Below are 23899 nucleotides of genomic sequence, written 5' to 3' on the forward strand. Positions count from 1 at the left end.
CTTCATTTTGTCGGGATTATTTTTCTCTCTGCGGTAACAAACAATGTGGTCTTACAATAGGCTGTTTTCTGCGACGATTATTCTCAAATAAGCCATCCCATTCCACTTCGTCATGTTGTTTCGGCAATTTAGCGTTTTATAATTGACTTTCAGATCGAACAAAAACAGTCCTTGTGGCCTGTCGATTTATATTTCTTTTTTTCCTTTCTTTCCTTTCTCCTTCCCTTCTTCCAATGTGCCCTTAGTTGCTACGCTTGTATGCCCTCTTTCCTTAAGAACATATAAGGTTTGTGTCCCTTCTGGTGGCAGACGAAAGCCTGCAGTTTGCTTTTCATTTTGGCGACTTTAGGCATCTAAACATAGAAACAATAACCGAGGTATTTGAATTTATTTCTAATGTTTCCAAGTTTTCGCTTCAGTGAGTTAGCACCCAGCGTTGGTTGGCAAACTCACTCATGGGTCGACTCATTCAAATTCGTACAGCCCCTTGAGTTTGAGTCTGAGTGAAACAAGCTAAGCAGAATTTTAGTGAGTCTGAGTCCGACTTAGCCTTAACCAAAAATAAATTTCGTGAGGGAATCTGAGAGAGTTATGATTATTTTGCCGGCCTATAGGGTCAACTAAAAGAAGAAAAAAACGCTGCTGCTATTATCGTGGCTATGGCGGCCGTGGGAAACGATTATCCAAGCGTCGCGCACCATACTTCGAATGACTGTACCGAGAAAAAAAAATTGGCTGAAGCCTTAGCTTGGTTAAGCCTGGAAGATTCCGAAAGCAATACCCTTGGCTGCGCCTTGGTTCGGCTGATGGTGTGGACATGGTTGCCCTTTGTTAAACTTATGGCTATACATCATCCGACATAGCGCAAGGCAGCGCGCCGACCACTGCGAGGAGCCGAGCTGTAGCCCCATTTATCCTCCTAGCGTGACGTCACACCAGCGAGCGCCCTCTCTCGGTAGCGCCGCAGCAGCGGCGCGCAAGGCTTCGCCTCCACCATCGATGCCGCGAGCTGGGGCCCCGTCTCTCGGTCTGGCCTGACGTCACACGGTCACGTGGCGCACAGCTGTGTAAGGAGGCGCCACGACCACCGATGGGCCGAAAGTGCGAGTAGTATTGCTTTCGCAATAAAAAACAAAAAAAAAAAACTCACCAAGCACTGAACCGCGCGGCCGCACTCTCGGACCTACGCTGCATTCTCAAGGTCACTGCAATTCTCCATTTCTTCAAATACACACACGCATACACACATACACGCTTTGCGCACGCTCCACAGGCGCATGCGTAAAGTCTAAATATATGGCGCCCGCTTCCGCCTCTTCCCCCTCCCCGTTCTCACTGCCTGAAACTGTGTCCACTCTTCGAGCCTCCGCGGCAAGATGAAGGGAGTGTAAAAAAAAAAACAATGTAGGGAGCCAGTCACGGGGAGCGCGAAGCATTGAGCGTGGTGCAAGCATAGCTTTCGCCTTCACCCTGCTGAGGAGGGTCAGACGCAACAGACCCTCCAGGCACCGGCGGCATCGCGAGCAGCGAGCGTGACAGACGCCTAGTGCCTAGTTTGATCGTTGAGTTAGCTCGACTGAGAGCAAACGTCGATTACACGGTTGTGCACTGACCGTGTTAGGTGCAGATCTGCGCCTGTTTGCCATTTGTATCATGATTAGTCCTACCGTTACATCTGCGAAGAAACCGCATACTCTTTAAATGTTCAGAATGACGCTAAAATGACGCTAAAGCCAGACACGTGGCCATGGACGCGTCGAGGCGCCGCATCATGTACCGCACACTCTAGATCTATAGCGGCGCCAGTGCCTGCTAAGCTAAGATGACTGTCTTTGCGTGCAAGCCTGCCGTGGCTGTACAATGCTAAACTTATTAATTCACATTCGTGAAAAGCGCCGATTGCATTCTTCCGTGTGCAATTTCTGCCTCCTCTTCACAAAATTATCCCTTGAACCATGCGCACAAGTCGATAGTGCAGGGCAACCTCTCGCCGTGAGGCTCGATAAAGTGGACTATGCCAAACCAGTTCGCGAATCGCTATACCTCTTTATTTTTTACGAACCGAAACTGAACCGTAAACAAATCAGAGCACGTTGAACCCAAACTGTACCGGCATTCATTTTTCGGTTTGACAGCCTCGTTTGATTACCAGTAAACGCTGCTGGTGAGTGTGAATGGACGTCCTTCTCAGCGTGGACGAGTACGCGCGAGTGTGAGCAGAAGTGGGCGCATTGTGGGTGCAGGGCAGTGCAGGCTTGTAAACGTGAGTGTGATCGTCACTTTACGAGAGCTCTGATTTTGCTCTCTATCAGTGATCCTTACCGTGAGCTCGTAATTCGCGTGAGTTATAAGCCAGTGATGTTCGAATCAAATCAAATTCCGTTAGTATGAGTGCATACGAAATGACGTGAATCCGAAAGATGTCGAGTCAGTGTAAGTCAGTGAGTCTGAGAGGGCATGCCCGAGTCTGATTCTGGTGAGTCTAAGTACGAGTGAACCAGGCTTAGTCCGAGATCTTGGTGAGTCTGAGTCCAAGTGAGTTCGGCTGAGTAAAATTTTTGGCGACTCTGAGTCCGCGGGTGAGACCGGCTGAGTAGAATTTTCGTGATTCGCAGTTCGGCGTATGAACCCTAAGCAAAAAAAAAAAAAAACACATATATATTTTGTGAGTGAGTCTGAGTGAGTTCCGTTTATATTGCCCACCTACTGCGCCTACACATTCTAATCGAAGACAAATTTTAATTGGAATAGAATAGCCAGTGGGAATAATGAAACCACGCACAAGAACAAAGGACATTGAGTGATAGGCACACCACGGACGCACACGAGACGGGCACGACAGTCGTCCATTCCCTGTTTACCTTCTAGTGTGCTGCAATTTTTGCGCACTCTTCTGCTACTACAAATATATACGCACTAACCATTCCGTTATACTGCAGTTCGTCAATATATACCTTACCAGATTCGCAACTCATATTCCTAGTCCATTACCAATTCTGCGTTGGCATCCTCTTCTTTCCAACAGTCGTTATCGACTCTATCGTCATTCAGCAGCCACTGTGTATCACAAGTGCACAGAAAAACTGCACGCGGCGCTTCGTTACTGCATAGCAGTAAAAAGAAATGGACGATTGCTTTGAGGCACACCGTTTACCATAGCTACGCGCGTGCATGCTTCACTGCCCAGTCTGCGTGCACTACCTCACCGTTGCAGCAGAGTGCAATTCTACTCTTTGTCGAACGCACATGCGGCAACACATGAACGCAGTAACACGAATGCATCCCGGCACTAAGCGTGCTTCGAAGATGGATTGAAAAGCATAGTTCAGGCTGCCTCGGAGTAAATTAAGGATGAAGTACTATTATTGGGCCTTTCCAAAGGTATTATAAAAACGTACGCATTGTTCTTGAAACGGAATGCTATGCTTCAGCGAATTTTCTAACGCACAGGAGGTCTCGCGGACGCTCATCTGGTCGATCTGGCCTTTCTTCTCCTTGCTCTCCTCTCTCTTTCTCACTCTCTCTAACACGCCGACTCTTTTGTGGTCATAAATATTTGCTATATTCCTCGCTTTTCCCCCTGCTAGTCCGAAAATGCGGAAGCCATTTATAATTCCGTAACCTGGTTAGGTTTGGCAGTGTCCATTAAGCCTACCTGGAAATAAAATACATTCTTCGCACGGTTAATGACAGTAGGGCAACGTAAGCAACTGCCGCATTAAAAACGCTTTACCCATTCTGGCGTTCACGGTTAAGAAATGCTGTTTCATGTGCAACCATTAATTTCTCACGGAGTTTTAGCCCTTGATGAAGGAGGAGTGTGTAATATACGGGGAGTCCCAGATAACCTTAAGCAAAACTTTAAGAATATGCAAGTGGCCCTTAGCTAAATAGAACAAAGGTAATGTTGTTTGCCGTCCTTTGGAGATACTCAGATATTTATTTTTTTCGTTCCGCCTATTTACATAATTAGTCTTACTTAACTTTTTTCAACATCTCAAATATTATAACTAGATAAATTAGACGAAGCGGCAGCACGACTGGTCGCTCGAGGCACTTTTTTCTGGCCGCTCAAGGCGCTTTTTTCACGCTCGGAAAAAAACTTTTATGGAGCACATATCGAGCAACAGAAAGCTGTATCGAGAGTTTTTCATGTTGCTGTACAATTTTCTCACCAACATTTTTCGTCTAAATATAAAATTTGAGAAGTTGTAGAATTAATTAGGACTAATTATGTAATTAGGCGAAATAAAAGAAATAGTCTGAGTATATTCAAGCGACGGCAAACAACATTATTCCTTGGTTTTGTCCAGCTACGTGGCCATTTGCATATTTCTAAAGTCTGGCTAACGCTACGTGGGACACCCTGTATATTGCCACGGCCTCGACACAGCTGACAGCCACTCGGTGCGATTCGGTGCCACATGCTAGGCATGTTGGGTGGCTCCCAGAAGAAGAGAACGACGAAGGTGCCAGGACAGCGATATATAGAAAGATCTATAGCGTCGACCGAAGTCTCTTGTGGCTTTGTCTGTGACAAACTGGTGGAGGTGCGGGGTACGCGTCTATGTACTCTGACCCCCAGGAACTGGAAGCGGACAACCTACGCAAAAGCCGACGGCTTCAAGGACTGCCTCCGGAATACGGCCCGCAAGATCTGCCGAGGATGTCCACCACAACCGCAAGCCAGACACAGGAGACATATGGTACGGGACAGCCTCCTGCGTCGCTGGTTCTCCACACCTCACGCTGGCCGCGGCCGTTCCATGGTGAGCCTTTTGAGGACGTGGAAGACTGGCTCGATGACTTCGATCGTGTGGCAGACGTCAATTATTGGGACGAGCAGAAAAAGTTAAGGAACGTTTACTTCGCCCTAGAGGACTCTGCCCGAACATGGTTCGCTAACCACGAGCCATCCATCACCACCTGGCAAGAATTTCAACGGCAGATACGCGATACGTACAGCAGCCCCGCAAGAAAAGAGCGAGCAGAGCAAGCCCTTCAGAATAGGATTCAAAGGCCAAACGACAGCGTAGCCATGTTCGTAGAGGGCATGTCGCGGCTTTTTAAGCGTGCTGACCCTGGCATGACAGAAGCGAAGAAAGTACGCCTGCTGATGCGTGCAGTAAGAGAACAGCTGTTTGCTGGTCTGATGCGAAGGCCTCCAGCTACAGTAGCTGAGTTCGTCAGTGAGGCGACAACAATGGAGCGAGCCCTTCTGCAACGCTCCTTGGTCTACGATCGCCAAATCAGCCTGGGATCAGCATCTTCTCTCTCGTTGCCCTATGACACCGATGCGCTTCGAGAGCTTGTACGTAGTGTCGTGCGTGAGGAGCTCGATCGACTACAGGGAGTGCGATTTCAACCGACCGTACCATCCCTCACAGATATCGTCCGTGAAAAAGTCCGCCAGGCGGCACAGCCATTCGTGCAAATCAGACCTGAAGCCACCCCCTACTGACTTATGCGCAAGCAGTGAGGCTACCTGCGCAACCCGGCAACCATCGTAACCCGCCTTCTTCTGAAGAACCGCTGTGCCACCTCCAGGGCCAAGCTTCACGTACAAATATGTACGGGTCCACGAGCCCCAGAGTCAATACGCGAAAGTCAGACGTGTGGCGCACACCTGACTATCAGCCACTCTGCTTCCACTGTGGCGAAGCGGGCCACTTGTACCGTGCCTGCTACTACCGAAGAATAGGACTCCAGGGCTATCACCCTGGCGCTCGTCGCCCACGTGAGGGAGAGAGCCCGCGAGAAATCCAGCAATATCTGGCCAGTCAACCTTCGTCGCCATACGCGCAGTTCCCACCGGTTGAACAGTCCCTGCCAACGAACCGATCTCCGTCTCCACAGAGGCGCCAGTCACGATCACCACCTCCTCGACGATTGGCGTCACCTAGCCGCTACACTACGTTCTCCGCTTCCGTGGGCAACCGGCCCACAAGCCCAAGTCGGGGAAACTAAGAACAGCGACCTCCGGGGGTGGGGCCGCTGTCCAACGCACTTCGAAAGATCCTCCGCTGCGACACCCCGACTACGGCGTCGACGACGACGATGACGATAACGAAGACAACAACGACGACTGCGTGCCTTCGACACCTTCCTTCGAAAACCGTGAACATGTTTCAGCGGACATACTCGTTTCTGTAGATAACCACCCGGTAACTGCTCTTGTCGACACTGGTGCCGATTATTCTGTCATGAGCGGACAGCTTGTTACTGCACTTCGCAAGGTGACGACACCGTGGCCAGGACCTAAGCTCCGTACAGCCGGCGGTCATGTTCTCACGCCGATCGGCAAATGCACTGCGAGGGTACAAATTTGTGAGGTCACATTTGTCAGTTCATTTATTATACTGGCAGAGTGCTCTAGGCAGGTCATAGTCGGCATGGACTTTTTTCGGGAGTACGGCGCAATCATAAACCTTCGCAAGTTGCTTGTCACTTTTTCCAGCGAACACGCAACTCATTCAAATGACTCCCACCCACAGTCCACGGTGTTACGCGTTTCGGGTGAATGCGCTACTTTACCACCCCGAAGTAGTGCGTTGATCACCGTAGAAACAGACGATGATCCTCCCCATCTCGGAATCGCTGAAGGCAATCTGTCAGTCTTGTTGGCTCGACAGGTTTGCGTAGCCCGCGGCATCTTGCAGCTGTCGTCACGGACTGCTCAGATTTTAGTGACTAATTTCAGTCGTGAATACCAGCACTTCGCCCCACGAACTGCCATCGCCTATTTGGAGCCAGTCAGTGACTTTCTCGCTTGTTTAACTGTAGGACACAATGATGGAGATTCTAACTGTGAGGTGCCAGCCAACAGCAATATTGATGTGAATTCTAGATTATCAGGTGAACAACATGCTAGCATTCGAAGCCTTTTACAGTCTTTTGCGGACTGTTTCGCTTGAACATCGAAAGTCAACCAAACGCCTATTGCGAAACACAGAATTATTACAAATTCCTATGAAAGACCCGTGCGCCAACGTGCCTACCGTGTTTCTCGTAAAGAGCAAGACGCCATCCGAAATCAAGTCCAACAAATGCTTACTGACGATATCATACAGCCCTCCACCAGTCCATGGGCGTCGCCTGTGGTTCTGGTGAAAAAGAAAGACGGCACACTGCGTTTTTGCGTTGACTATCGCAAGCTTAATAACGTTACGAAGAAGGACGTTTATCCCCTCCCCGCATCGACGACTCTTTGGACCGCCTTCGACATGCTCGATACTTCTCGTCGATGGACCTTCGCAGCGGCTACTGGCAAATAGAGGTTGATGAGCGTGACCGTTAGAAAACCGCATTTATTACGCCTGACGGACTTCACAGATTCAAGGTCCTTCCTTTCGGATTGTGCTCTGCGCCTGCTACTTTTCAGCGCATGATGGACACGGTTCTATCAGGTCTCAAGTGGCAGTCATGCCTTGTCTATTTAGATGATATCGTTGTGTTTTCATAAACATTTGAGCAGCACCTCCCGCGCTTACAAGCAGTTCTTGATGCAATTCGTACTGCTGGCCTGTCTTTAAAGCCTGAAAAATGCCATTTCGGGTATGATGAACGCAAATTTTTAGGCCATGTCGTCAGCTACGAGGGCATTCGACCAGACCCCGACAAAACCATTGCTGTTGCTTCGTTTCCAACACCTTCGAACAAACACGAACTCCGCCGTTTTCTAGGGCTTTGCGCATATTATCGACGCTTCGTGGCAAACTTTTCACGGATAGCCGAACCCTTGCAGCGGCTGACTAAGGATAATGTTCCGTTTGTCTGGGAGCAGGACCAATAAGAGGCCTTCTGTGAACTCCAGAATCGTCTGCGCACTCATCCTGTTCTAGGACACTTTGACGAAGACAGTGACACCGAGTTGCACACGGATGCCAGCAACGTTGGCCTAGGTGCCGTCCTCGTACCGTGGCAAGATTGAGCCGAACGCGTCATTGCGTACGCAAGCCGCACTTTGTCTCTAGCTGAAAGTAACTATTCCACTACGGAGAAGGAATGCTTGGCCGTTGTGTGGGCAATTGCTAAGTTCCGACCATATTTGTACGGCCGATCGTTTCGAGTTGTGACAGATCACCATTCATTGTGCTGGCTCGCCAATCTGAAGGATCCATCTGGCCGTCTTGCACGCTGGAGTCTTCGCTTGCAAGAATACGATATGACGATAGTGTTCAAGTCCGGGCGTAAACACACCGACGCCGACTGCCTGTCACGTGCTCCACTTCAACCGTCGCCATGCGAGTTTGATGAAGAGGACGCATTTCTGTCCATTATCTCAGTATCAGACATCAGCAAGCAACAGCGCGATGATTCAGACCTCCGGCCTCTCATCGACTACCTTGAGAACCGTCTACCAGAGCCGCCTCGTATGTTCATCCGCAAGTTATCCTCGTTTTTTCTCCGCGATGGCGTTCTCTACAAATTGGGTTTTCACGCGATGCTTTTGTTCTCTACCACCTTTCATACTCGGCGGCCATGCATATATGGCATGTTGCAGAGAGGAACAAGCTCAATTCACTCATCAGAAAGGCCTTTAAGCTCGCCCTCGGCTTACCTGCAAGCACCCAAACCGAAAACCTGTTGAAGCTCGGAGTCCACAACACGCTCGAAGAAATTATCGAGGCACAAGAACACTCACAGCTGCTCAGGCTATCCGGCACCCCGACGGGCCGCAAGTTACTCGGCGAGATGGGCCTCAATCCTGTCGACCAGTGCCCCGACGCCGTGCGGATTCCCAGCGACATCAGGTCTCACCTGCACATCGCGCCCCTTCCCCGCAATATGCACCCCGCAAACAACGTCGGCAGACGTCGGGCCAGGGGTACAGCTCTACTCGAGCATGTCCGCAATAACCACATTGAAGCAAGCTTCGTGGATGCCGCGGCATATGTCCAACAAGAGGCATTCGCCGTCTCCATCGTAGACTCCAATTCAAGGCTCACTTGCTGCGCTACGGTACGCACTTCGAGGCCCGTGGTAGCCGAACAGGTTGCAATCGCGCTGGCTGTGCTCGATGGTCGCAGAGTGGCAATATATAGTGATTCAAAGGCAGCCATTAAGGCCTACCAAACCGGTATGGTCTCCCCCCAGGCCCTCCGCATTCTCCAAAGCGCCAAAAGTATCTCTCCGCATTCTCTCATTTGGTTTCTCGCTCACTTGGGGTCGATTGAGGGTTCTCCCTCTAACCCTAACGAGGGCGCACACGAGGCCGCGCGAGGACTCACTGACCGCGCTGCCTCAGCAGTACCCCAGCACCGCGGGAAACCCTTGCTTACGTTTAATGAAATCACCACACACTACTATCTGTCAAGACGGGTATTCCCCCTCCCGCACCCCGCCTTATGCAGGGCGCGGGCGGTTACCCTTCGACTTCTACAAGCCCGTTCGTACCCTAACGTCGCGGTTATTCATGCCATATACCCTGAAAGGTATCCCAGTGCGGACTGCTCTGCCTGTGGACTGAGGATAACATTGGACCATGTGTTGTGGGAGTGTGAAGCCATCGGCTCCTCCTTCAGCGAGGATAGGTGGGCTGCGCTCTTGGGCAGCCCCGAACTCAACGACCAAACCCTGGCCGTCCAGAGTGCCGGCGATCGGGCCGTCAAGCTCGGCTTGGCGGTCCCTACGTGGGACTAGCCGGGTGGCGCGGTGTCTTCCCTGCGTCTTCTCTGGACCGAAATAAAGTTATTTCACTCACTCACTCACCGCAACCGCCTGCCTACTTGTAGTGCCTTCTTCACTACGTGACGACATCCTGCGGGCCTCTCACGACGATCCATCTTCGGGCCACTTGGGATTCGCACGAACGTTTTCACGCATACGCCAAAAGTACTTCTGGCCTAACCTTCGCCGTGACGTAAAGCAATACGTGAAGACATGCCGCGACTGCCAGAGACGCAAGACACCACCCGTGCGTCCCGCTGGTCTTCTCCATCCCGTGCATTCTCCGCGGATCCCTTTTCAGCAGGTTGGCATAGATTTGCTTGGACCATTCCCCACGTCGAGGGCTGGTAACCGTTGGATTGCTGTTGCCACAGACTACCTTACACGTTACATTGAAACCCGAGCTCTCCCACGAGGCAGTGCAAATGATATTGCGACCTTCTTTGTACATGGTATCGTACTCCGCCACGGTGCTCCAAGAGTGGTTATAACCGACCGGGGCACAGCATTTACAGCGCAGCTCACAGAAGATATCATGCTTCTCAGTGGTACCGTTCACCGCAAAGCCACTGCTTACCATCCCCAGACGAATGGGCTCACAGAAAGACTAAACAAAACGATCGCTGATATGATTTCCATGTATGTTGACGTCGACCACAAAAACTGGGACGACGTTCTCCCATATGTTACGTTTGCATATAATATTGCCGTTCAAGGTGTGAACTTAACAAACTACAGATAACCATAATAAGACCAATTTTGTCGTTTTTGCCTCACATCAGCGATCACCTAAGCTCCTTCAGTCTATTTCAATCAACAATCACCTAATCAATGCAGTTGATCATTGCACCTATTTAGGTGTGGAATTCGACCGCCATCTCAAATTTCACCTTCACATTGCTAATGTTAATAAGAAAATGGCATACGGGATACGCAATTTAATCAAAGCACGACCATATTTATCATTTTCTACTCTCATGTCGCTTTATTATGCTTTTGTTCATTCTCATATTAACTATAACATTGAATCATGGGGAAACACTTATATCAGTCACCTAACTTCGTTGCAAGTCATTCAGAATCGAGCTATTCGGCTAATAACATTTTCACCTCGTAGTATTAGCGCAATTAACTCAGCTGTTACATGCACATAATATTTTGAATGTGACTGACCTCGTGAAATATAACCTGGCCATATTTATTTTTAGGGCATTAAACAATGATATTCCAGTAACCATCATACCGAAGACATCCCTTACTAATACAAATAATACTAGATTTGCTGAAGATATTAACTTCATTTTACCCTTAGTTCGCACCAACTATGGTAAGCAGTCACTACACTTTTCAGCTTTATCTCTGTGGAACACATTACCATTCCCTTTAAAATTGCTCAAAGCTCACAGATTTCGTACTGAACTTAAGCATTTTCTTTTAGCTTCCTCCGACTTTCCCATTTGAGTATAGTATAAGTTGTATTTTGAACTTTCTCTTTGTCTCTTGATTTCCTTCCCGCATATATATATGTGTGTGTGTGTGTGTATATATATATATATATATATATATATATATATATATATATATGTGTGTGTGTGTGTATATATTTTACTTTCTTTTTTCTTAGGTATTTTTGTAGTTTCACCTTTCGTTGACTAAGTCGAAGCCTTGTTTTTGTTTAATACGTAGATATGCTGCTTTTCTGTTCATTTATGCCCTGTCTCCTTAATCCTTTATTCCTAAATTTTTCATATTGCCATTGTTGTATGTATTATTAATTCTAGTCATCATGCACAGGAGGTCCCATTTCAGTTTCCAACTACGGGACCTCCTTCTGTATATACATATGTTGTAATTATCCTCATTTTGTCATGAATAAAACTGATTCTGATTCTGAAGAAACTACCGGCTTCACCCCTTTTCGCTTGGTGCACGGCCGGGAAGCTGTCACAACGTTGGACGCAATGCTCTTACCCACCTACTGTTCTAATGTTGTCACTGATGCTGCCGAATTCGCTCGATGCGCCGAAGAGGCACGCCAGCTCGCACGAATGCGTATCCGCTACCAACAACACAACGACGCCGACCGATACAATCTTCGTCACCGCGACGTCACTTATCAACCCGGTGACAAAGTATGGGTGTGGACACCGATCCGCCAGCGTGGTCGGTCGGAGAAACTTTTGCGCCGCTACTTTGGACCTTATCGGATCGTTCAACGACTCGGCGACGTCACATACGAAGTGATTCCTGAAGGAGAAGGCACCGCTCGCCGTCCCCGACGCCCAAGCCTGTCCGATGTCGTTCACGTCTCTAGATTGAAGTTATACCACTCCCGCTGAACGCAAAGTCCCACACCTCTCTCACCATCTACGTCTCTCTTAACAGCATCCCCGTGGCAATCTCCAGTGCATCAATGTTCCGCATCCAGACGATGCTTCTAGGGAGGGGGGTAATGCCATGGCCTCGACAAAGCTGACAGCCACTCGGTGCGATTCGGTGCCACATGCTAGGCATGTTGGGTGGCTCCCAGAAGAAGAGAACGACGAAGGTGCCAGGACAGCGATATATAGAAAGATCTATAGCGTCGACCGAAGTCTCTTGTGGCTTTGTCTGTGACAATATAAAGCTTACGTTAAAATCCACGTTGCATTGATCTAGCACGGCGCTTATTTTAATAATTAAGTAGTTAAAATAACAAAAGATGAAACAGAATTTTGTTAGAGTAAAAAAAAAACCGTTTTGAACGTACGTTATCGTAAAGAAATGCAACTTCTTTCTCTGCAATACTTCTTCCTTTTTTTATAGTAGGATGAAAACCGATATATATATATATATACCAAAGTGATGCTAAATTACCTTTCTGTAAAAATTCGTTGAACCAAGTACCACGGTTGTCGGAAGCACATTTCAGGCGGACGCACGAATAAGACTATAACAAACTGTACTGTGTCATTATGCCGCAATTTTTCCCCTCGCTTGAAATGAAAGAGGCATTCAAGTGCGCTCACTGCTTTGCGATGCAGTTCTTTTAATGTAGAACCAACATATTGGCAACAGAAAAAGAACGACGTGGGTCAAATACGCCACGTTGTTGTTCGACCTGAACAATACTACTTCATCATTACGGAGATAGATATATTTAAGTGGGAGCAGGCTCTAAAAGTTAGATAGGGAGGTGAGAGGTGGGGGTGATGAGGGGGGAGGGGGGAGGGACGAGGGAGGTGACACGGACATCGTGTAAGCAACGTGTCGTCATTGCCGCATTCGCAACTCCGTCCGGCAGGAGTATATGTAGACGAAAATTCGTAGGAACATTTCATAAAAAGATTTGTAATGCGCGGAGTAATTTGTGAACAAACCGATCAGACCGTTTTGCTACTGTTTGTGAGGCAGAAAGCGCATCATTCTTTAAATATTTTACTGAGAGCCATCGGGTGTTGCGTATAAATTCCGATAATGAAATTTCCTAAGGAGTTGCAGACTCACGCGCTAGTTTTCCTATTTCAATAGCGGGAGTATATTTTGCACAGCAACTGTCTCATGAGCAAAACCTTTACGATCAGGTGGCACTCATGTGAATTGTTGGTCTTCGGGTCAAACAGTGGATCAGGATTGGGGTCAGTGCTGAGCGGCTTGTCATTTATGCCCAGTAAAGAACGATATTCTGTATCAATGACGCAATTACCATTTACTTTTTTTTTATCTGAGACATTTACACACATATTCATACCAGTAGTTTGCTGATCTGCGTTAACTGTGAATGTGGCCGTTACAGTTTTGATTCATTCTTCTCCATTTCGACCTTTCAAGAACCTATCCTGTACTATAATAGGAATACGACGTTGCAGTATGCATCAATGTGCCGGCGTTAAGAGGAGCTTCTCGTGAGCTCCTCTACGCGATGCCTTGTCGAACGCGTTTTCTGCTATTGCGAATTGTCACTAACCGGAACGCATGCTCCACAGTGTCAACATTAAAGATATAGATTATCAAAATTTTCACGTCGTTCCAGTGTCACGTCAATGAAGAAAACCTTGAACATGCCTCACCTTTCCCACCACCGCAAATACTCTTGCATGATTTTTTTTTCATTGAATCTGCCATTACAACAACACTTTGAAGAACCCTTTCTTTAACACCCCTTGCGAATATCAGAGAGCCGATTGTTGTTACAAATTGGGATTACAATTTTGTCCCACAAATTTGTGTAATGATTATTTTGTAACTAGAACTAGCGTTGCATGGAACCATCTTCCAGCCACAACTGCTCCGTAACCAATATCGAACAGTTCAAATTTGTAACAGGCCTTGTAAATTTTTTTTTATTGCTATTGCTAGCTGCACGTCTTTTTCTTTACTTTTCCCACTCTTTTCTCTTTTCTCCAGTGTCATCGGTCCCTGAAAGTATTGTTAATAAATAAATAAATAAATAAATAAATAAATAAATAAATAAATAAATAAATAAATAATATCTTGCAGCGGGAGCATTATCCGACTGGATTGTTGGTTAATTCAGACCTAAATGCGTAAAATTTACCTCGGAGCCACATGAGTTCTTAATACCGCGGCCTTTCATTTACCACTTGTGCCCGTGTAGACGTACTTGAAAGAAAACGCGGTTCGTGCTCTTTCGCATGAAGATGGCGCGGGCCTTATGTCACCATAAAGCGCTAAAAACTTTGTAAGTTTTTAACTTTCTAATTTCGGTTATTCGAAATTTTCAATGTTAAAAAATTCAGCCCGTGTTTCGAAATAGGGCCTGAATTTGCATACATGCGCGGGTTCACTGCGTTATCGCAATTTCAAATAGTGAACCTGGTCCGTGGAAAACGTCATGCCATAATGACTTTAACACTGAAACAGCCTATGCAGATAAGGAGATTAAACAAATATTTACTTGGAAGCAATGAAATCCTGTTTTCCTGAACATCTTAATAACAGCTCCTGAGGAACGTTTCTCGGTACCTCAAACAACCAGTCATTTCGCGTTACACTACAATATCATTACTGTACACTTCTTACCACGAGAATTGTGCTTAATTCTTTCCTCATTAATCACAGCGATTCATGTGTGCAACATAGCTCGTGTAATATGGCAACTCAATGAAATCATAAACCTTGCAGTAGTTCGTTCTACGGGAAGGCTTGGGTGATTCAGTGCTTTTGATACATCGTTCCAAATGATCCGTGCGGGAAGGAAATCATTCAAACAAAAGAAATTTCATACACAGACACAACCGCCAACGGGAATGCAGTTTGTTCATTTACCTCTCCACCCCCCCTCCCCTTTTTTTTTCTTCTCTTGTTTCCCGCGAAATCGTAGTCCTACAGAGCTGGGCCGGTATTCAGAAAACCCTCTTACCTCTTACACTATAATTTACCGTGAGAGCGAATTTCATTCCATCCTGATGCCGGTCACATTATTAGCGATGAAGACCCGCCAATGGCAAAGAGCACTTTCAAACGAATAGTTTTGCTAGTATTGGCCCTGTATTCTTATTTTTTTTATGCAAGATTAAAATTTCGCCCACAAGGAAGACCGTAACCGGACTTACCAACGAACGGAATCGTCGTATACTAAGTAAATCGCCCGTACGTCTTCCGATCCCTAACTAAGGTCCTCACTTTGTGGAAACCGTGAAGAAAGCAAATTCAGAAGGGCCGAGACCAGCAGACCTTTCAAGCATATTTTCCATTACGAGGGGGAGGGGGGGGGGGGGCTCGATGATGGTAACCTACAGGCTATAACGCCATTTCCGTAAGCACGTCTAATAATCCCGTATATCGTAGGCTACAAGATTTGTCATCGTAACCCGTATAATCTAACATGAAACTTTGACGTTATCATGGTGGCTTGAATGAAAGAGCAACCCAACAATTTTAACCTTGTATGCTCCTAAACAGCCCCAACGCACGATGATCTTTGCATCGAATAGTCCCATATGTCATAGACTATAGAATTGAGCATCCCAACCACTTTATCTCATATGATCCTTTGATTATACGGGATCATACGGGATTGTACATGCGAATGCTGCAAAAGCTTTTTATTTTATTTACCTAGCGACGCGGCTATATACATATATATTTATGTCGGGGTTTCTTTCAGCGTACTCACCTGTGAGGAGAATAGTTATCGCCAGCAGAAGGCTTGTAGCAGGCTGCCTTCTCCTCTCCTCCGCCATGGCTTGTCTACCAATGCAGAAGGACCGATAGTAGCACAATTTTTTTTTTCACGAGATCCTACAATCTTGTTCAGCAAAATCCACTCGTGAAGCGAGCCGACACTCCGGTCTACTTCGTGGCCGATCTCATCTGACCGATCTCAGCTTCCTACTCTTCCATCTTCTCGAGCCTGTTCCCGCGGGTCCCCGTCTCAACAGTTTTGCGTTCACGTTTTTGAGACACAGAGCAAGGCGCCTAAACGGACAGGCAGGCGCACGCCAGATATCCTACTTGAGCCGCCGGATTTTCTTGAAAGGGCTTCATATCCTACTTGTCCCTTTTTTTTTTCTACTTCAGTAGTTCAGGAGTCACGAACGCACACACACACAACACACACACGCGCGACCGCTATGACGACGTGTGGCGCACGGCTACGTCTACGTTTAACAACGGCAAGGCATGAAAAGATGTCGGCAGCTAAGCTACTGTTTAGTTTAGGAAGTCTTGCTGAAGAACAGATGCAGTTCAGCGTCTCTCAAATTACCGCTCCAGGTGGTCTCTGCCGACAAAGCTTAGCAGAGCCACATAAAAAAGTCGCTTTCTTTCCAACAACACCCGTCTTTAGCAGTGCGTTTCTAGACGACGCCAATCTTCAGAGGACCCCGGATTCCCACGACAACACAGTGGAGACCAATGGGTCACCAGCATTTTGTCGAGAACGGGTACTTCAGAAGCAATGTACTCATTACAAAATGCGGTGCAGCCTACACAAACGGCACCAATTGGAAACTAGTCCGGACGTCCGTTATGTGATACAACGTCCAAAAGAACTACCACAGTAGTGCGCACTCGGATAGAAAGTCACACGGCCTCGCGACGATGCAAGCTTGACGGCGCCCAAGGGCCGGTCACCGAACTCGATGTCGCCGTCGCCAGCGCGAACAGCGAAAGCAGATCATCCTGGACTCACGCCGACGCCGCTAGTAAACATCTGTCAGCGCGGACACCTAGGACGGTTCGGATCCTCTTCAGCGACGGAGGCGACGAAAACAGTGGCACGAGCACCGCCGGCAAGACGGGGCGAGCCGGCGCTCCACGGGGCCGGAGCGGCGTGAGGAGCGCTCGCGCAGTGGGCCGTTCGAGCAGCTTGCTCTCGTGGGTTCGACCCGGGCCCTCGACTCGATGAAGACTCCGGGGCCCGGACGACGACGACCACGTGTCCCGAGGCGGTAGCGGCAGCAACGCCACGAGCGGCGCCACCAGAAACTTCGCCGCCGCCGAACAGAACCCGGGCCATCTCCCCCTTCTCCTTCGCACCCCCCCCCCCCCCCACCTCGCGGCCCTCGCCCACACCAACCCCTCCACACCGCTACTCAGCGCTGGAGCAGAGCGTCGCGCGCGCGCTCGCGATGTTTTAGCGCGAAACGAGCGATCGAGAGAGAGCTCGCGCGAATGCACCCGTCCTAAAAACGGCGACTTCGCTTTCCCACGCACACCGAGAGATCTGCGTGGTCGATACCATCACCCGCCGAATGATACATCCGCCTTTCTTCCCATCTCATTCTTACTTTCTCACCCTTTTTTTTTCTTTTGCTCTATTTGTTCGGAAGCCCACGGTTCCACAGATGTTTCCTCCGTCTTCCACTCTCTTCCAAGCTTATTTTGAACATTCGCGGCAATTTTAGGAATCAAGCTAGATGTAGTTGGCTTGACAGTACTGCGTTCTCCGAAATCGATGCCATTCCTTTACTTAACATCGTTTTTTTTTTTCCAAAGGCTTCGTTAGTCTCAGTGAATTCAAGCCTGACATATCCAGAAACTCTGCCAGTTTCAATTTCACTCCAGCATGTTTCCCGTTTGTTTAGAAATATAAAGCCTGGGTAAGCTATAGCACTGCGAAAATACGCGCTCTCGGAATAGAAAGGCTGTGGCTCCGGTAGTTAGAGTTAGGGTGCGTTAAAGGATCTGCATTTGGGCTGAAGCTTCGAGTGCAAACTCTCACGAGGCATAAACAGTTCTGGGAGCGCACATGCATTTGTGCATTGATGCGCATGCGTTTGTGTATGCATGGGTTCATGTACGTGCGTGCGTGCACGCATGCACGGGTATGCATGTGTGCGTGTGTGTGTGCGTGCGTGCGTTTGTGTGTTGGCAGCACGCCTGAACAAACCCAAAAGCAGCCTTCCGCATTGCTCTCGTTGTTAATTTATCACACATACAATTTGATCATTTACATGTTTCCTACGATACGTGTACAGTCATTCGAAGTGGCAGGCAGGCCTTAGTCTGTTCTGCCGATCACATCTGTGGGCATGTACTTTGCCCGAGTATAGATTATCCCGACGTCATGCTGTCGATTTTGGTGTTATAGTCAATTTGCTCTTTCTCTTATACTGTCACATATTATTGCCATTCGAGCTTATGTTTACTGCTGCTATCACTAAAAACACTTCCGAGATAACGCACGCCATAGGGAGTCTGTTAGCGCGGACCAGGTGCAACCTATAAACGTCTATAAAACCAATCATCTCTTCGTGCAATAAAAATTGATCACAACTCCATTGGGCTACGTGGGGCAATTATTAAATCAAAGCTTTCTTTGTCTATTCACCACAATTCCCGAGTGATGGCTGCTGGCCGCTGTCTTGCACAGTGGGCTGGACCCCGAAATGTGCAAATTGGTACCGGAGGTGTTGCAAGCAGAAGTGGCCCGGGGCGCCGAGTGGTGTACGTTAGTGGAGACGTGAGCTCTCGCTCAAGCATGCCAATGTCGTCGCGCCATTGCCGCCTCGCCGCCATCCTAATTTTGTCATCTTCTTTTTTATTTGTGGTCATGCCGTCGTCATCACTCCGTGGTCGTCACCGTTATCAAATTCTGTCGTTTTCATTGCGTCTTTGTTATGCAGTCCATCCGTCCGCCCTCGTAATTATGAAGTCGTCGTCAACCTGTCGTCTTCATCAATCTGTCATTGTCGTGCAGCAATCATCATTCCGTCTTTGTTATTCCATCGCCATCATGTCGCAGTCGTCACTCTGTTTCGTCCACACATGTGTACGCATTACACAAAACAGGACATCTCGGCAGCTTCACCACACTCAGCTATCGCTTGAGGTATGGAGAATCGTCACCCGATGATTCCTCAAAATTTTAAAACAACTTTTTTTGTTTGCTTTTACACTTCTACCCTTACTTTGCGGGTTCTAGCTGCTGCCTACTGTGTTGAACGATCTTCCGATCCCAGATATAGTCCAAACCATGGCGGCCCTGAGCGGAGGGTGATGCTGGCTCAACTGAACTCAACTACAAACAAAATGGATCCGAAGTGCAGGCTAAGTCGGAGGGGACAGAGTCTCAGAAGAAACGTCGAGTAGGGGCGCTATAACGTTAAACTATTTCAATATTTCTTTACTTCAATCTTTTGACGCCAAATTTACGAAACCACTGACGCAAGCATCGGGTGGTAACACGCTGCGTTGTTTGGAGAGCCCAATCAAACACTCTTCGTCATTATATGTCGTCACTTTTGTTTTCTTTCAAAATAGCATTGCCTGCATTGAACGGTTTTTCTCGTCTAATGGCCTCATAAGAGGTCAAGAGCATGCCGAATTCAACAGAGTTCGGTGAGGCACAGTCAGCGCGCGGAAGTAGATAAATGTAAACGAATAGGAGGTTGTTGTCGGCGCCTGTGATTGGTCCGGTTCTCCTTACTTAGCTGGCAGTTGCTGGTAAAAACTCGAAGCGGTATGCATCGGGAGTTTAAGAATTCCACTAATAGGCATCTTCAGCGAAGAAGAGTTAGCCGAGCGATCCCGTATACGTGCCGAAACGGCTCGATAACGTTATTCTGCCAAGCAAAAAGAAAATTATTATGCGGAAATAAATCCATGATCCACGGCAGCTCCGAGTAGCCACTGCCACAGCGATAGGTTGGTAGCCATTTTCTGTTCCTTTTGGAACGGAGAAGTCTCCGGCTATTCAGAAAAAAATGTTTTGTTCAGTATATTAATGCATCTTTACCGCATACGCATCGCTGTGACATGTGAGTTTTCGCGGTTTTGTGACGTCGCGTGGTAGATAGGCAAAGTGGGCGTAGCCCCCCAAAAAAAGCTCTTGACCAATATCAGTGGCTTAACGGTGAAAAAGAAAACGTCGAATCAGAAATAATTATTTTTGTTTTGTTAGGTCTAATCTTGTATAATCAGGGCGTACGCTGTAAGAGTTGGGATCGGGCATGTAATAAGGGGTAGTTGGTCCATGCCGTCGTCCGACTCATCCACGCTAAGGACGTCGATGAAGGGAGGAACTTGTTCTCATCGAGAACGAGGCGTACGGGGTTTATTTACAATACCTGCATGAAGGGTGGAGAACGTTAAATTTCATCAGTTTAGCATGACTGAAACGAAGGACACACAGCAGCCGAAAGCGGCTGCTCAACCCTCCCCCCCCCCCCCCCCCTTGTCCTCCCTGCTCTCCAACCTTCGTCCAAACGGAACATTCAAAGTCGTTGAAGGGGCATCCTCCCAGAATATCCTACGCCTCTGCCGGGGAAGTTTCTGAAGCCACACGCCTGCGACGCATCGTCACGGAGACAGCAGTGACACCAGCGGGCCGCGTCAGAATGCGCCTCCAGACGTAGGAATCAGCCACTTGCGTTCCTATCCAGGGAACCAGCTGCTGGATCGGCAACATATACTGTGGGGCTGCTTGGCTCTTGCCGAGCACCGTAGAAGAGCGACAGCCATCCCCCCGCCTACTCTGAGGTATTTGGACGCCTGGCGCCATCCCATTGGTCCCCCCGATAGCCGGCGCCTAATATTCCAGCCATTAATTCGATTTCTACAAGAATAAAAAATGGTCGATAATATCTGAACTGACCTCCTCCTCCGTCCCTGCCCCCCCTCTGATGGATCCCCTTCCTGGGGGCGGAAACGTTTTCTGGTTATCTTAATAAACGTTTTAACAAACAACGTCGAAGGACCCACCTTTGAATACGAGGGTGTTTTGTTTTGAGTGCGAGGCACTTTTGTTTCACAGAACACACGGAACTGAGTGGGGCCTAGCAGACAGGGGCTGCTACGCTTGACTCATGCAGGCATGTCTTGGTTTCTGAGCTGACTCCGCAGTTAGCCCCCGCGTCTTCCAAACGATAATGATGACCGGAGAACGCCGAAGAACACTCTTATCCAGGAGTTTGCTTGCTCCAATTGCTCCGTGAAGGCGACAGCGAACCAGCTAACAACCGCCAAGCCACAAAACGTGTCTGGATTTGTGGCGCCGGTAGTCTGTCCGAGGGAGACGCATTGTTGGCTTCACGAAGCGATTCGTCGCAACCTGCTAGGAGAGGCTAGGCGGTCACTACCCCCGCTGGCCGATCGTAACCACACGTCATACCAAGTGGGAAGTTTTCGCCGTTTTCATGACGTCAAGTTACAGATAGTCTAAAGGAAGGGGGGGGGCAATATCTTTTACTAAACCCTGGACAGCTGATTGCAGAATTGGAATGGAAACTGTTTGGAATAGCTTTAATTATAGCGCCCCAAATGCCAGAACCTTTTCAATGCGCTGCAAAGGGTGGATTAGAAAGCGAGCTCATGCCAACTCGTAAGCGCGATGTGAAGCCTTTTCGAGTGAAGGCAAGCGAGGTGAACATTTTGCTTGAAAACACGAAGCAGAGCAGTGGGGATGAACAGCGAACCGCTTGGAACACGAAAATGTATTAAATAAAATGAATGCACACTTGCTCATAAACGCCAAGCTTGGAGGCGTCCATAGGCATGTTATGAGAGAGCGTGCAGGCGGAAGCGCACGGTATAATTATCGGGTGCTAACACGTACTCTGAGAAACACTTCGGGCTGGATGAGTTTGGTGCAGTGTACAGAGTGTGTGCGATTGACTCTGGCTTCTGCACTCACGGTGAGTATGCACACCGGGTTGCTACACTCTTAGGCGAAGCTGCACCTTTTGGAGTGTATCTCTGCCACACAACACTCTAAAAAGGTTTGCACCCTTTGGGGTGTATATCTGCCACGCAACAATAATCGTCATCTGCCTTTATGCATTTTCTTTCTTTAACGCTGCGAGCCCGGTACTTTCCAGTAACGAACGGCGTGCACGTTATCAGCATGACATAGCATTCCCGACAGGAAAGTAGCGGGCGCGGCGTTTTCAAGAAAGGAAACGCATCAAGGCAGATGACGATTATTGTTGTGTGACAGAGATACACTCCAAAGGGTGCAAACTTTTTTTTTTAGAGTGAACGATAATCGTCATCTGCCTTGCTTGCCTTTCCTTTCTTGAAAACGCTGCGCCCGCTACTTTCCTGTCTGGAATGCTATGTCATGCTGATAACGCGCATGCCGTTCGTTACTGGGAAGCACCGGGCTCGCCGCGTTAAAGAAAGGAAATGCGGACAAGACAGATGACGATTATCGTTGTGTGGCAAAAGGGTGTAGAGAGAGAGAGAGAGAGATAGAATGAAGAGGAAAGGCAGGGGGTTAACCAGATATGAGTCTCCGGTTTGCTACTTTACACTGGGGATGGGGGATAGGGGTTAGAAAGATGACAGAGAGGAAAACGCTAAAAAAAGGGGAAAAAAAGAAACATGCACACATGGACACACACACACACAAAAGGCGTTCCAGCTAAAGTCGTTCACACAAGCCGGTATATCGCAAAAAGCACAATAGCGCTTGCACGGCCGTTTTCTGTGACGGTAGGTCCTTTCGATGTTGTAGAATTCTTTTTTCAGATAGCGGTTTGTCGTCAAATTGGTCAAGTTCGTGGCGAAGGCATGCCCTCTGTGGACTGTACTGCGGGCAGGCGCACAAAATATGGTCAAAAGGGTGTAATTTTGCTTAAGAGTGTATAACCTAAATTTATTCGATTTTAATTTTATTCCAATCTTCAGACGTCAAATATAAGTAACCGCCGACGAAAGCCCAGGTCGTGACTGTCAAAGTTGTGCTAACCACTGTTAGGAACGGCCCGCTGAGGTGCAAGTTTTGCCAGCCAGTTGCGACAGTGGCGTCAACTTTTCGTGGAACGCCACCGCAACCTTCTAGCCACACGGCGTCACTAAGTCTACTGTGTCCGCAATACAATGCGCCACGTCCGCCACTCTGCGTCGTGGGATTGACGAGATGAGTTCGACGAACCAGGCTTTATGACTGAACACGCCACCGCCGACCTGGTCTGCCGCGAGCGGGGGAGTTGCCGAGGGAACGTCTTCGAAGGCCCCTTCCCACGCGCCTTTCAAGACGCAAGACAATGGAGCACCGGCGGCCGCGCTGCGGGGGTCAGCTCGGGGAATAAAATGCGCCTTTCCTGACGTAAACCCCGAGCTCTTCGAAGACCATCTGACGTCGGTGGGGGCCGTGAACCTGTGTGGAAGTGTGTGTGTGAGTGTGTGTGTGTCCCTCCGGCAGAGAGGCGGCTCGTCTAGTGGTCGAACGTTTCCCTCACATAGGGATCGAGGGAGGACCGCGTGTTAATAAACCGCTGTTGTGCGGCTGCTCAGTGTACCTTCTCTCGCAGTCATGCTAGACTGATGAACTGCAACGTCCTTATGTAGATACTGTATATAAACCTATATTCCTCGCTCTCGATGAGAAGCAGTCCTTCCCTTCAACAACGTCCTCAGCGTGGATAAGTTGGACGACGGCATGGGCCAGCTACCATCTAATTCATGACCGACTCCAATCTTGACAACGGGTTACGAGCGGTGGGATTGACCTCCCAATCCTCACACCACCCAATCAAATGCTCTGTTCATTTATAGGTGGTGATTTGTTTGGTTTCAAAGCAAATAGCCTGCTGTGACAGCTTTTCTTTATCAATTTGGCTGACGAGACGCGAAAAGCATGAAGGAGAGGAGATGGTTTCGATAGGGCCGAGCTAGTGCAGTGAAAGTAGCTAACCGAGAGAGTACATTGGATCCGGCATCTCGGATTGTGCCTCTTCCCCTTATCTATAATTTGTGGTCGCTTACCGACGATTGCGGCGGCGTGCAATGCGGCGTGAAAGATGCCGCGAAAATGTATGCTTAAGGAAATTTGGCAAAGCGA

At 48.4% G+C, this 23899-nt stretch overlaps 1 protein-coding gene across 3 annotated transcripts in view; it reads right to left on the bottom strand.

Annotated features, from left to right (window-relative positions):
• Positions 1 to 17133, bottom strand: part of LOC126536440 (cell adhesion molecule Dscam1-like) — a 549544-nt gene extending 532411 nt beyond the window's left edge. For all 3 annotated transcript variants that reach the window (XM_050183398.2, XM_050183399.2, XM_055074012.2), the window contains exon 1: positions 15788 to 17133. In XM_050183398.2, coding sequence (XP_050039355.1) covers positions 15788 to 15854 — 67 coding nt within the window. In that variant the 5' untranslated portion in view covers positions 15855 to 17133. The remainder of the gene's footprint in view (positions 1 to 15787) is intronic.
• Between the last annotated feature and the right edge of the window lie 6766 nt (positions 17134 to 23899).

This window comes from Dermacentor andersoni, chromosome 4 (genome assembly GCF_023375885.2).
Source record: "Dermacentor andersoni chromosome 4, qqDerAnde1_hic_scaffold, whole genome shotgun sequence".
NCBI classification, from domain to species: Eukaryota; Metazoa; Arthropoda; class Arachnida; order Ixodida; family Ixodidae; genus Dermacentor; species Dermacentor andersoni.